This window comes from Oreochromis aureus, linkage group 10, assembly GCF_013358895.1.
Source record: "Oreochromis aureus strain Israel breed Guangdong linkage group 10, ZZ_aureus, whole genome shotgun sequence".
NCBI lineage: Eukaryota > Metazoa > Chordata > Actinopteri > Cichliformes > Cichlidae > Oreochromis > Oreochromis aureus.
Window position 1 is genome coordinate 8,497,723 of NC_052951.1, and position 14,971 is coordinate 8,512,693.

At 38.6% G+C, this 14,971-nt stretch overlaps 1 protein-coding gene across 3 annotated transcripts in view; it reads left to right on the forward strand.

Annotated features, from left to right (window-relative positions):
* Positions 1 to 14,971, forward strand: part of zswim7 (zinc finger, SWIM-type containing 7) — a 30,272-nt gene that overhangs the window by 4,854 nt on the left and 10,447 nt on the right. For 2 of the 3 annotated variants that reach the window (XR_005614649.1, XR_005614650.1), the window contains exons 2-5: positions 971 to 992; positions 4,662 to 4,764; positions 9,315 to 9,419; positions 11,506 to 11,622. Coding sequence is in view for 1 of the 3 variants with exons in the window: in XM_031754744.2 (XP_031610604.1) it covers positions 971 to 992; positions 4,662 to 4,764; positions 9,315 to 9,419; positions 11,506 to 11,616 (341 nt within the window). In the remaining 2 variants the exon portion in view is untranslated. Of the gene's footprint in view, positions 1 to 970; positions 993 to 4,661; positions 4,765 to 9,314; positions 9,420 to 11,505; positions 12,341 to 14,971 lie in introns of those variants that run through there. The other variant, XM_031754744.2, reaches the window with a different exon arrangement.

The following is a 14,971-nucleotide window of genomic DNA, read 5'->3' on the forward strand; positions in this document are numbered from 1 at the left end:
AACACCCCAAACACAGATCAAGGTTTTATAGTTAAATAAAATGAAACTAAAAAGTCAAACTAGATGTGAAAAACAGCTGCTTTTAGTAAAGTTGTGTTTTTTTATTGTAATACCTGTACTGATTTCTCCTAAGATCCTAAAAATGATTGCCCTCCATGCAATAATAGTAAAAAAGACTAAATCTGAACATTTTCAAACAGTAAAAACTAACCTGAAATGAAGAGGCCATTCTGGGAACAAACTCAAAATAACATGTCTCTATATATTCAGTGCTTACAGTTCATTTTTATCAAAAACCATGCAGACTGCTGTCAGGCTATCTGTACTGTTTGCCTGTACCCCTTTGCAAAGGTAACGACAGCCTGGTTATGTGCACCTCACTTTGTTTCAGATTTCTACAACAACTGTAATGAGCTCAACATTTAACTAAGGAGCGTCTGAGAGGTAGCTCTTGGAGTTTTTAGGGGTTTTTTGAGCTTTGTATGTTTGCTGGGCCGCCCACTCCTGGGGTGTTAACGCATACCTTAATGCTCCATACTAGAAAACTTCCAAAACATTTGGGTGTGCTAAAGTTTTCATAGGACTTCAAGTGGCAGAGCTATCCCAGTTTAGAAATATGCGATAGAATACAAAAGTATGGTGGTGGAGTGCTCCTGAATTTTTCCACCATCATAAAAAATAGTGTGACAAATAAAATGAACTGTAAAACAGTGATTATAATAAAGCATAATGAGGTGTTTTTGCAGTGCAATTTTTAATGACTTCCAGACATTCAATTGCTGGGAAGAGTTTTCCACTAGCTAAAGAAGAAGCAGGCAAGTTAAATAAGTGTAAACACAAAGTAAACGTTCTGTATGCCTACATAGTTTATCTTTACCATCAACACAATAGCCAAGTGTTATCTTACAAGCCCTGCAACTGCTGATAAATTGTTTACACCTAACTAAGTCACTTTTTTTTCTTCTTGCAGTTCCCAATGACCTGCTGATTGCGTAAGTATTATTTTCTTTCTTTTTTTTTTTTGATTATCTGATTATCAAAATTTTCGACTAGTACAAAAGTACACAAAAAAAAGAAAAGAAAAATCACTCAAACACACAAATACAGTCTTTCCATGCATGTATTTGATTTTCTTTAGTTGTACTACACTTCTGATGACTACACACTACACTTGTACTGTACTTATGATTTCTTCCATCCACCTATCAAATACTGGGGGCATCTTGGATTTCTAGGATTATGGAGCAATTTTTCTTGCTAGCAGTGTGGATGGAGCAATGCTTCACTTCAATCACCCCATGTAGCTCTGTTAGAGGTGCACAATGAAACTAGCTATCGAAAGTCTTGTCATAAAAATAAAATAGACGGTCTCAGAAGGTTTGCGGTTTCTTAAATTGAAAGAACTGATGAGTTTCTTGCTCTCTTGCACATTCAGAGGTGAAGTACTTTATTAATATTTAATGTAAATAGAGAATGGGTGAACAGTTTGAGTTGTATCAAAGTGTGTCAAAGTTTTCCACACTTCACCAGTAATTTCAGTGCCCAGTTCTTCCTGCCAGTCTGCCCTGAATGGATTTGATTATAGACTATTCATGTTTAGGAAAAAAAAAAAGTTGTACAACTGGACATGACACCTTTACTGTATGGTTCAATAGCTAAGATCCATCCAAAGCAGCATAATGAGGTGTCTGCAGTTACAAAAATGTTGCATTTATGGAAAACTGAAAAAGTGCAAAGGCAGCAGCAGAGATGCCTGCAACTGCAAGAGGCATCAGGTCATCAGTATAAAGTTCTCTTTGATACACTTGACACATTTTACAGTATCTTACCAAGTTTTGAAGACGGGTCCTCCAGACCAAACTTTCAAGTAGTTTTGGATTCAGGAACACTGGGAGACATGACTGCCTACAGGAAATTTGTTCTTTAGCAGTACATGGGTTTTTTTTTCTAGGTTACTGCCAATAATACAAAACAAAAAAACCTTCCATCATTGCTCCAAATTGTTTTGCTTTTACTCATTTTTATTGTGCAGGACTCTCAAAGCACCTTGGCAAGCGAAAGGGTGCCGGTTCAGTGCCAGGTGGAGCGGTCAATAGTCATCCACTCCTGTCTGAGTTATGTTCTTAGTAAAAAAGTTGGTTCTGAGTGGGTGTGATGTGGATAAACCACACTAAGAATGACCAATGATGCATGCGTGCAGTCTGGGTTTCCCCATGTTACACAGACACACTGACAGGACTGCGATGGGGCTCTGTGAGATTTCCTGGCAAAGTGGTTCGAAATGTTGAGAGTACAGGAGTGCTCCCTGTCACCACATCCTGTTTGTCACACAGGAAGCCTTATGGTTTAGGGGCTCATCACACTCTGGCAATTCACTAGTGTTTTTTTTTTTTTTTTTTAAATCTCCTAGGCTTTGTAGAAGCATATTTATCATATAGCAGCACAATTAGGTTGCCCACATTAATGATTCCAGTCAGAATTTTAATAAAAACAAACTGAGTGATGGGGATCTAATGGATAAAGGGATGTTGTTCTTATTGCACTGAACTTCAGTGTGATTATCTAACATGATTGAATGACCTTTTTCATAGGATAGACCTTTAAACCAATAGAAGTCTGGTTTGAAACCATTTAACATGTGCTCTAATTAGGCACATATAGAGTGTTGTGTTAAAGATAATGCTTATTACTTCACATTACATTTGTATATCCTTACTAGCCCTGAGGTGACATGCAGGGACGAAATGATGTAAAAAAGGGTTCGAGATGCTCCACCACAGACGCACACAGATATAGGAGTGTGGTTTCTATAGATATGCAGTGTGCCTCTCGTCTTCATAACCTTTTGTTTCACACAAGCATGACTGGCAACTTTTTTTTTTTTTTTTTTTTTTTTCCTCCCAGCTGATGAGCAGGCTTTCTAAGAGAATATATAGATAGGACTGCTTCCAGAGTGTGGCTTATGACCAGTAAGGTTGGGAAATATGTAAAAAATTTTCCAACCGACAATCGTCAGTCCAATAACCAACGATAGGCGATACATTCGCGCAGGCGCAGACTACATTGCGGCGCAATGTAATCATGGACGGACTGATTTGCGCATTTAGAATTTATAAGTTTTGTTTGGAGGGAATATTTTACCTTCTTTTCTTGTTTGTTTCAGTATTAATATAGCTACTTTTTGAATTATTTATTTATTTATTTATTTATTTATTTATTTTTATTTATTTGAGATGCGCTAAATTCCACAAAAGACTTAACTTTACATCGATTTTTTTTTTTCTCTTTTTCTTTTTTTCTTTTTTTTAAATGTTCGCTAGAAGAGACACTTTGATTTCTAACTTACTTTTTGTTTAATTTTATATTTGTTGTTTGGTCGAGTGTATAAAACAGATAAACACTGGAACGGCCTGTAAACACAGAGTGGGGAAAAAAGAAGCTAGTTACTCTTTGTTTCCTTCTCCACCATTGTGGGGTTTTTTTTTTTTTTTTATTTAAATGTTCTGAGTTTTTGTTTTTTCTTTTTGAACATAGGCTATTTTATGGGCAGAACTTTGTGCTATCAGAAACTGAATTTGAATAAGTTAAATTTGAATTTGAATTGCTCAGATTGAATCTGAATTGCTCAACTTGAGTCCTTGTCCCGTGAGCCACCGTAAGGATGTACTTAGAGTAGAACTGGACCATCACCTTTTCAAAGACAAAGCAGTCATTTAGATAAAATATTGGATATTCTTTACCTGTAATTGCAGAAAGAGAACTTAGAGATGTAATTATTGACAAGAGTGAACAAGCACTTATAGTGTAATATACGGCTGTGGCCAAAAGTTTCAGAGAATGAGAAGTGTTGGGTTCTTTTTCCACAAAGTTTGCTGTTTCAGTGATAGTCGTATATCATATCATATCATTTCAAACAGGGGCGATCCAGTAATGCTTCACTAATGAATAAGACTAACTATTCACTTTAGCTAAAGTTATTAAGTTAGCTAAAGAGTTGGGATGCTGAGTAAGACATAAATAAACCTAAAATACAACAGTTTGGACATTCTTTTGCACATTTCCCTGCATACAGGGCTCTGAGAGGGTACAAGATGACAACTGTGGAATTCTACTGGAAATAGTTGATCATATTTGTCAAAGCTGAACCCAGGGCAAACTAAGCTAAATTAGCGTTTTTAGCAAACAGCTACAATAAGCATAACAGTTATCGGCTATCATTTGTTTACATGATGCTTTTTCTTATACAGGTATTATAGTTATTACCAACCTGAGAGTTTATCCGCCGGTCATTTGACATGACGAATGACTTCTGAATACTTAATCTGTGCCCCGCTCCAACTCAAGATGCTGTAGGTCTGCAGATACAAACGGCGCTCGATTACTCTGCGGCTTTCACAAAGGACCTGGATGTATGCCCCCAAAAACTGAATTGTAGAACTGAAATTGAATGGTGAGCAGTGAAACTGAAAGCCATCAAGAGCTAAATTTAAAAAAGGATAGAATAAATTTTAAATTAAATTAATTCATTTTCAAAATATAAAATTCCGTAAAGAATGACAGGTTTCTGTGATTAATAGTTTTGCTTTTCTTATACACATTTAAATCTGAGCACAAAGCTTCTGTTGTTGTTTTGACGACTCCTTCTTCTTCTTGTCTCATAGGCTGAAGTTTGTCTTCGGGTCTTGTGCATTACAGGCTTTGGATTTGGTTGACCAGCACTCAGTCACCTGTTTGACATCTCCCAGTGGACGCAAGGCCTTTCAGGTCTGTCTAATGTTTTTTTTTAAAGCCGAGTTTCACTTCTCTGTGCCTGCTAAGGTTGTAAAAGGTGTTTCTCACTGAATGTTAGAAATTCCTTCCTGCAAGTGCAAATTTACAAAAGCATTTTACACACGAAGAACATTTTTATAAGACAGGAAATTACTTAATGTGAAAGAAAAAAGACTTTTTTCCTGAAATTTGTCCTGAGTCATGCTGTCCTTAAGCTTATGAGTTAACCTCAGGGGGACAAGGCATCACTTGTGGTGGGAGAAACGAAGCAGTCCACCAAGGTTGTGGTCATTGTGTCCTGAATTTCCTGTAAACTCCTTTAGCCCCCTGTAAAAATAGGTTTATGAAAGGAGCGTTAGAGCACAATGCAGCTAAATAAAGACATGGATTTTGTTTGTGTTGTGAAATTTTCAGCACGACTTAACTTTTCCACATCATTCACATCGCGGCTACCTCATGTCTGACCATTTTACATCAGTATTTCTAAATATTTCTGGCAACTTGAATCACTTGAGTTTTAGATGATGATTTTTTTTTTTTTTTTTTTTTTTTTTTTTAAATCCAAAAGCATCAAATTTGCTTTTGCATCTTATAAGTTCATTTTGACAGCTGTGAGTTTCCTCCTGTAATCCGGCCAGGTGGCACTTATATAAAGTTTTAATTGAACAGTGTCTGTTCAAATCATGTCTCAGAGGCATGGCTCCGACATTTAGGTTACACTGCTCTCTGACTTCACTTGTCAGTAGGCAGCTGTTAAAATCAAACCAACCCCTTAAACATACCTGAACACATCAGAACATAGTGAGAAGTGCATGAAGACACATATTAGGTTCCAGCTAAAATGAATCAAAGCAAGTCCCTTTCTAATTTCCCTTTCTAATGAGAAATAAAAAAGGAGGTGAAGTTACTGTTGTGAGGATCAAAGGTTAAGTGATGAAATAATGTTCAAGGTTGGACTTGAGGCCCTGTGATTTTGATCAGACTGGAGCATCTTCAGGAAGTATATGCTACCACTGGGTGTTGGAGCTTCAGCTCATTTTCTGGCTTTTCTGCAATTAGTCATCCACATGTCAAGCATTTATGCCAATTTCCTGTAAGGCGGGAAGAGGATGGAGCAGCCGTCTCTCACCACATTACATTTTGGAAAGAAATGCATTTGCTGGAAGTACAGTGATGCGTGTGTTCAATGGAAGGAAGATAATAAATGAATAGATTCGGCCATTTTTGTCATTTCCTACTAAAAATTTGTTTCTGTTGGACAGAGTTTCTCATTTTGTGGTGGTTATTTTGTCACTTTATGGAATAACCCATGAGAACTTGGCATTTCAGTGCAATTTTTCTTTACAGTCTTATCTCATTCTTAAAGCCGAATGACCTTTTGACAAGAAATATACCACGGTTTTGTTTTATTGGAAAGAGAATTTGTGAGTGGTGAAACCTTAGAAGTAATGAAACTCTTAAAATATATGTTTTTGAGTCAACTGTCATTAATATAGTGGGAAAATAGAAAGTTATTACAGCTTCTCACAGTTCAAGGTGACAATATGAAATGTTGTCGGTAAGTTATTTAATTATCCATCGTCAAAGGAATTTGCAAAGAAAAGTGTCTGGACTTCTTTGAGTTGCTTGAAGACGTTTCACCTCTCATCCGAGAAGCTTCTTCAGTTCTAAGGTCAAATGGCCGAGAGTCCCAGATTTAAACCCAGTGGGAGTATCCCCCCAAAAAGGGACAAAGGACCCCCTGGTGATCCTCTAATCACATGAGCCAAGGTGTGAAAGCGGGTGTGGTACCTAATCAGCCAGGGTTTCGGGTGAGCTCATTGTGAAACCTGGCCCCACCCTGTCATGTGAATTCCTGAGGTCAGATGGCCCAGGATGTGAGTGGGCGTTAAGGCGTCTGGGGAGGGAACTCAAAACTGGATTATAGATGGCAGACAGTTGGTGTCGTAAACCACCGCCTCTGTTCAAACGATGACCTGGATGACTGACAACCTTCACAGACTTAATTATCCATCAAATATCCATTCCCCCGGTTCAGGTCATGTTTTAAGGTTTCAGTTTAAGGTGGTGACAGGGCCTGCTGAGATGATGTGTGACTGGCTGTAAGGAGAGTTTATTTAATCCTCTCTGAAGTGCCATTAGTTATTAGCTAAACCATTCTTCATAACGGAATGTAAAACAAAAGTCTTTGTAGCATTAACATGAAGGCTTTTTAGTTCTTAAAGTAATTCATCATTACACATGAGAATCTCAAGGTCTGTGTTTTGTAAGTCAGAATAAATGCACCCAGTCAGAGTTGACTGATAATGCACATATACAGCATGTTGGCATACAGACAGAGGGGCAGCGTATCTTAATGACTTCCCACTATAAATTTCCCCAAAGCCATGTTTGTGGCGTGGAACAGAGAGATGCCCTAGTTCCTGCTCCTCTGGCTCACGTTAATGGCAAGTACTCTCATGGGAGCCACTGCTTGTAGCAGAGATGAAGCCAGAACTCTGCTGAGTCCAACTGCAGTGAGTAACAGAGAGATGCTGATGTATAGCGTTTTTTTCTTTTTTGAAGAAACTTCGATGCCTGCCAAACAGTCCAAGCGCAACTTGCCACTAGGTTTGTGGTGAGAGTTGCAGCAGAGCCCCATGAAAACAAAAAAGAGCTGGTGTGAGCTGATTTTAAACTTGGCTCTTTAGAAACTGTAGTGGTCCTTGTCCATGTGGTCACAGTTTTACAGCTTCTGTCCTCATCTTAGTGTGAAAAGTACATCTTTAGTGAGGTGTTGTGAGTCTATGTAATTGTCTCTTTTGTGCCTTTTTTTTAAATAATGAAGTGTCACATTGAATAAATGAGGTGTTTTTACTTTTGTAGGTCAGAGGCAAAGGTAATTCATTGAAGCTCTGGAGAATAATGGAGCCTGCTCTGCCATCTTGGCAAGCATTAGTTATTGTGAAGTGTCAAGCTAATCCACCGACTTAATGTCCTCATGTGTCATGTGTATGAGGATGGCACCTAAATCACTGTCTGTAGCTGGGAGCGAGTGCTCACATCATGAGCATTAGACATCCCACCCAGGTTTTTTAAAAATGCATTATTTATTACTTATCTCATCTAAATAACTAATGAGAAATCATGTACTTGGTAGAAGCTAAAGAATAGTTTACACTGTTATATTCCTGTAAATTTTTCAGGGTAAAGTCGGCATGTGCCGGCATGCGGTCTACAAAGTGCAATGCTCTGCAAAAGTGTTGACACCCCCCCCCCCCCTTCATTTCTTTGTTTTGCTAGCAAAATGAGAAATACAGAAATTTATTGAAACATGTGCAAACATACATAGAAATACAGTATACAAGGCAAAACAGTTTGTACAATCTTAATCTGCTTGAAGGTCAATGTGTTTTGATCACCTCTATTCTTCAACAGAGCCTTAAAGGCAAGCTTTCCTATGATTTCTGTAACTAGTCTTCAGTGTTACAAGTGGCTCTAGCTTCCACACAAGTAAGATCTCCATCAACTATGTTGTTTACAGATCAGTAAATCTGTGGTGAGGTGTGTGCTTGGGTGAGTGAGCAGAAAATTAGAAATCTGTAAGTCCGGGAGCTTGCTTACCATAATGTGAGAGATGAAAAACAGGTCAGCTCTTTATATACACTGGGCCACAATGGTATGTGGACTGGTTCTTATATAGAGTACTCAAAGCGCTCCATCAGACCCACTGCCACTGATTTTCAGTCCAGCTCTTGTGTAATTTGGCATATCTCAGCCCTTTCTCTCAGTTTTCCTTCCTTAGCAATGGCTTCTCGATAACCACTCTTCCACTAAGACCATTTCTGATGAGGCCTTGTATAAGAGGGTAGATGGGTCAAACTGAAGGTCCAGATGCATCTCTCAGGTTCTGTGTCAGGTCTTTGCTGTTTTTTGCTTTTCCTATTTCTTAAGGACAGGACTTTCAGGTACTTTTCATCTGTTGTAGCAATCTCTTCTCTCCTCCACTGTTTCAGTAGTCTCAAAGGTCTTAAAGACACAGTCACACCATGCACAGCACCAAAAACATAACCTCCTTGGTGTAGGTAATCGTATGAACACTAGAAAAGACAGTTTGTTTGTTTTTCTGCTGGTCTACATCATAGCTACATGTGGTTTTTTTTGGGGGGGGGGGGTTTGTTTGTTTGTTTGTTTGTTTTTTTCTTTGAGAACTATTTTGTTCTAAAACCTTGATCTTAAATTAAAAAAAAAAAAACGGGGGGGAAATATGTTTATGGAACAAGATCACGTCTGTAATATCCAGAACTCGGCCAGCCATGCCTGAACTCGTTGACAATCATTTGGGGAAACAACTTGTTCTCCCTTTATGCCTTTGCATGCTTTTTATCTCCACTTCTCATCTACACAACTGCCTCGGCAGTACTGTAGTCAGATTTGAATTCAGAATCTCCCTCATAAACAACAAATGATACCTCTGCAACAATCTAAGTGACATTTTTTTCATTTGAGGTCAGTAAACACAAACTTTGTCACATATTTAATTGTTTTGCATGAATATCTTTCAGGTAACAGGAGGCTCGGGACGTTTGTACACTTGCTTCTTGTCCTGCCACTACTGCCCGTGCCCAGCCTTCGCCTACAGTGTGCTACGTAGAAATGAGGGCCTGGTGGTAAGTCTCATAAGACCATATGTCGTGTTGCACTAAAGGTTTTTAGTAGATGTGGGGAGTGGAGAGGGAATAGCATTTAAATATAAGTGCTACACAAATGTATCTGTGTACTTGCCAATGATAGTTTTAAAGGTAAAAAAGCTGATTAAAGTATATTTTCTTTTTGTAACTGCATTTAGTGTTTGTTTTATTTTTCCTCCAGATAAAGATTACACTGCCTGTGATAACGGTGCTCTCACAAACCAGTAATCAGCTGAGCCCTTTACATCACAATATTCCTATAAATGATGAGGAAGAAAAATAGTTATGTTTATTTGTAGTCCAGTGTTGTGGGTGCGTGCTGTTTATGTTAGTGGTTTTTAATTGTATGTCAGTTTAGATAATTAATTTGCTTCCTTATGTTCTTCTCAGTTATCTCCTCTTCACCTTTTCATATCCATTTCAGAAACACCACCAAGTCAAGTTAGCATGGGAATTGCCTTAGAGCACTTGGATCACATGTTTTATTAAGAGTGTTGATACTTGCTGCTATTATATCAATAACAAGAAGAAGCGATACGACATTTGCTATTGAGGTTTTTTGCTTTGCACCTAGTTGGTATCTTCACTACAAAGGGTTCTAATGCTTTGTATTTGATTGCCTAGGTTGTCGTGTTTTGTCTTCTGAAAAGCACTCATATGAGTTTGTTATATTTTCCCGAACTGGTTGCTCCTTGCAGTCTTCAAATGGTAGTCCTCCACCTGTCAGGGGCTTGAGTAGTAGTATTTATAGCCCCAGAGGTGAAACCCCCAGAGCAGTGGCTAACCACACCAAACCTTTACATATTTTGGAACGTGAGGGGGACATTTCCATTGTATAAAGTAGTATATTTACACACACACTTGTATCTTGTCATTCAAGCATGATCTAAGTGGAAAGTCTTTGCCAACTCAAGCAAGACAAAGCCCATATTTAAATGTGTGTGACAGATGTAATGTGGTCAGGACTTGTTTTTGTCTGGTCACTGATGGGCGTTGCTCCGGCTGGCTGTTTTGGCTCCAAATATCTGCAAGTAAACTATCTTCGCTCGTCCTCTAAACATTAGGCCATTCCCTGGAGGACGCTGCTAAAATTGTTGTGAGAAACAGAGAGCTGTAACAGACCATAGAGACTCCTCATGAGCACGTCAGTGCCATTGATATCTTTCCTCATGAAAAACTGCAAATGCTCATCAAACTCAATGAGTTTGTGTCAGTCCAAACGTGGAAGCAAAATGGTGGATGACATTTTAAAGAACTCTCACAATCCCAAAGTCAGAAATGAGATACATGCAGGGTGTAGTCCTGCCTCACTACAGCCACTTCATTCATTCCCGTGCTCTGCAGATTCCAGCATGACCACAAGAAGACAGATGAGGTAGTACTGCTCTGACAAGTATAGGTCAGTGGACATATAAAGGAGCTCACCTGCCATAGCCATGTGCTAGTAAACGGTTCACAGGAGAGGCTACCAAATAACTTCTCTGCTTTTGCAGATTGAGAATTTGAGGTCATTTTTAACCTCCTTTTTTTAAGGAAAAGGATGGAAAAAATCCACAGACAGGCTAATGTGCAGCTGAAGCTGATGTACAGTGCATGCAGTAGGCTGAAGAGGAAAACAAATCAATGAGTCACTTATACTGATAATAAGAGGGGCTAATGAACACGTTCACTGACACATGCTCACCGATCCTGAGAGCTGCAGAGCTTCTTATTATCCAGCAAACATTAGGCTACTGGAATTACTGCTTATTTTGTACACAAACATCCACACACAAACAAAACCCTCTTTATCATAACTGCTCTCCATGTATATGAACATTTTTAATTAGATATAAATATTCTTTCTTATATAAGTTAGTGACTAATACGCTCAGTGTGTTATACAATAAGTCAGTGGAATATTTCCAACAGTTTAGAGCCAAGCTGCTCTTTTCTAGTCTGGTGTTTACATGAGATGTTTGAATTTAAATTACTGGCATGTCATTACAGCTTCATATCCGTCTCATTAATCACACCGGCTCTGCTGTTAATCTAATGAATCGGTGTCTGCGATCTTTTCTTTCAGTGCAAACATATCCTGGCTGTGTACCTGAGTCGGGCCATGGCTGCGACTCAGCAGGAAATCGTATCTGATCAGCAGATGTCCCTGCTGCTCAGTGGGACGATGGACCCGTGACTGCAGGTAGATCGACACACCTGGCCTGCAGAGGCATGCGCCGGAGTGCCGAGCATCCTGGATAGAAGCCAGTGTAGTGACATTCAGGACACAGAGCAGGGAACACTGTTATGTCTCTCTGAAAGACCACAGATGTTGTTCTATTCATCTTTTCTTTTGGAAGAGCTCTTAATCTGTTTTCAAGGAAATAACATCTGTTCACTGAATATGGACTGCTCTATATTCTGTCTCCTTTTATCTGCAACTGTCAGTTCATGAGGCAGCATCTTCATACTGAAAGCACTTAAGCTTTCCAGTGTGGGAAATTTAGTCTGTCACAAGGTTTGCAATTTTAACCTCAGGAAAAAAAAAAGCTGGCGTTTAACAATATAAACATTGCCTTTATTAACAAAATAGTTCACCATACATACAGATTTTATCATGTTAAATAGCAATATCAGTTTGCAGTTTTGTTGGAGAAACCAAAGAATGGCCTCTGGAAAACTTGAACATCAGCTTGACCACAGAGGAAGTTTTTCCTGATTAGTAGCAACTCTAGAGCACACTGACAGACAGGTACTTCGGAATGAAAGGCAGGAATGTTGAATTCAGTCAACTTATTTCGACTTACTGTTGAAATTGGAAAAAGAAGGCAATAGTTTGACATCGATAGCTGGCTGAGAAAAGCTGAACACCTACAGTACTTTTTTTTTTTTTTTTTTAACACATCAGTCAACATAGACGGTAATACAACGTTACAGTGCATTTACAGTGTAGATGTCTCCATTGGAATGTACTAAATGCTGCACACTCCTGTATTTTAGCCCTTGAATTTAGTCAGAGGTGGATCACTGCACACAAAAGCAAATGAAGTGGGGGAGATAATGAAGCACTGGAGGCAGACGCTGCACTTGTTTTAACACCAACACAACGTGGTTCGACACCACCAGTGAAGCACAGCTAACAGGAAATGATCAGAAATGTCAGTGCAAAGCTCTCATTTGTGTAGTGATGGGTCTCTGTTGACCAAAACACCTGCACATTTTCACAAAACCGCTGTGCTCTGGATAATCTTACATGCTCTTGCATATGCTGAGCTTTGAAAGTTACAGCAACACTTCTGTGAGGTTTGCTGCACTATGAGCACCACTGAGAGTGTGTAACACATTATTTCTCTAGTGTTACCCCATCCTTTTTTCTTTTTTTTGACTTCAGTTAGACTCGGTCATTGGTTTGAGAGCTCAGTTAAAATGGCCATGTTTACTTAAATTAAAAAGCTAATGTCGGTGCAGTCTTGATGACCGGCTTCACTAACAGGGCCTCGGGATTCCAGCTGAGACTGTCTATGTGGTGGAGGGCGTTGTCAGCTGTACTCCTGAGACGAGTCACATTCATTTATTCCCAAATAAATCAAAGCAGTGATGCTTTATGCCTTTAAGTGCTTGGATACAGAATAATAAATCAAATTGCAATGATCTGAAGAATCAAGTTTGACTTGGCTTTCAGGTCTGCTACAGTATCTACAGTATGTCATCATGTGGCTCAATAGAAAGCAGCTTTGTACAGATGCAATGTTTCCATGAAGGGTGCAATCAGTTTTTCCTCTTCCTGAGTATTTGAAAATGTAAATCATGCGGAGCACAACCACACGTGTGTTGTGCCGATCTGCATCATATTAATGGGTCTGCCTCAAATCAAATTGTGCTATTTTTCTGCAGCTGCAAGACAAAGTTGGTGAATCCTTTGGAATTACAAGGATTTCTACATCGATTCTCCATGAAACATGGTCTGATCTTTATCTGAGTCACAAATATAGATGCACAGAATCTGAATAAAGTGGTTACAGAGAAATGGCTGTACTTTCAACAGAACAGAGTAATCGCTCACAGTGCCAGGGCGGAAAACCTAACTGCACTTCTGTGCTCACAACTACTCCAAAAGTTACTTGAAGACAAAGGTTCTCCAGTTAAGGAGATGAGAGGGTGTGGGTTTTAGGACTTTGAAAATCCACAAAAAAGAGATTCAATCAAAAAAAGTCTCACAGATATGCACAGGAAATTCCAAAGTGTTGCTCGTCTCTTCCCTGCAGGAAAAAAAATGAAGAAACTGGGAGTAACACCAAATCAAAGTTTCTAAAACATTTCTTCATGTGTCACTGTAGCAAAAAAACATTGAGTAAGAATGATAATGGATATCAAACACCAGACCACTTGGGTATCCAATAACACTTATGGGCCAAGGGTCTATGGACATTAGTAACCTCAGTGTGTTCATCTGGAATTTTCACTTTGACTACAGAAACTAAACCCCACAAGTAATCAATGCAGAAATCCTGGTAATTCCAAGTGGTCCCCTAACTACTACTTGTAGGAGCCAGAAAGTGCTTACTCAGTATCATAGCCACTGGAGTCTAGCTAAATTTGCCCCCCCCACCCCCCTACCCAAAAAAACCCTGTAGCTATGAAACGTGATTCATGTGGAAGAAAAACATTTTGTTTTAATTTCTCCATTTCTCCCTGTTTTAAAAAAAAAACAAACAAACAAAAAAAAAAAACAGTAACCATAACTTCGACAAAGCAGAAAAGTGCATTTTTCTTCCATCTCATCCCTGCTGAGCTCTTCTGCTTGCGCGCACACACACACACACACACACACACACACACACACACACACACACACACACACACACACGCGAACACCTGCAAACACTGGCACTTATTTGAGTTGTAAAGCAGCAGACAACATTGAGAACATTTCTGCTACATACAGGTGTTATATTTGTTATCTGACTCTAATTTTGAATTGATATGAAAGTTTTTTAGCTCCTCCTATAATTAAATAAAAACTATAAAAACAATCTGTCTGCATACTAAGGTGTGATAAGCAAGAGTGTGAGTTCAACTTTTAAAGGTTCACAAGCCAAAAGTAACCACGGACATAGACTGCTACTGTACCTTTTAGGTCCACAAGTACAGATGTAGCCACACAAAGTTGTTTTTGTTTTTTTGTCTTTACATTCTCAAAGATGTGTGTTTTTTTTTTTTTTGTTTTTTTTGTTTTTTTTTGTAATAAATAAGTTAATAAACTCTGGCACTAAATGTTCACAATATAAAATATAATGGCAGTAAAGAGGAGTGTTTGCAGTTGTAACATTATGTTGGATTCAAGATAAGCAGTAATTTTTTTTTAGTTTGGATCCCATTCACAGTCCAACAAATCCAGTTAGCTTTAACATCTTCACATATATGTATATGTATATACAGTTAAGCCCATAATTATTCATACCCCTGGCAAATTTTGACTTAAAGTTACTTTTACTCAACTAGCAAGTTATTTTTTGACTGGAAATGACATAGGCGTCTCACAAAAGATAATA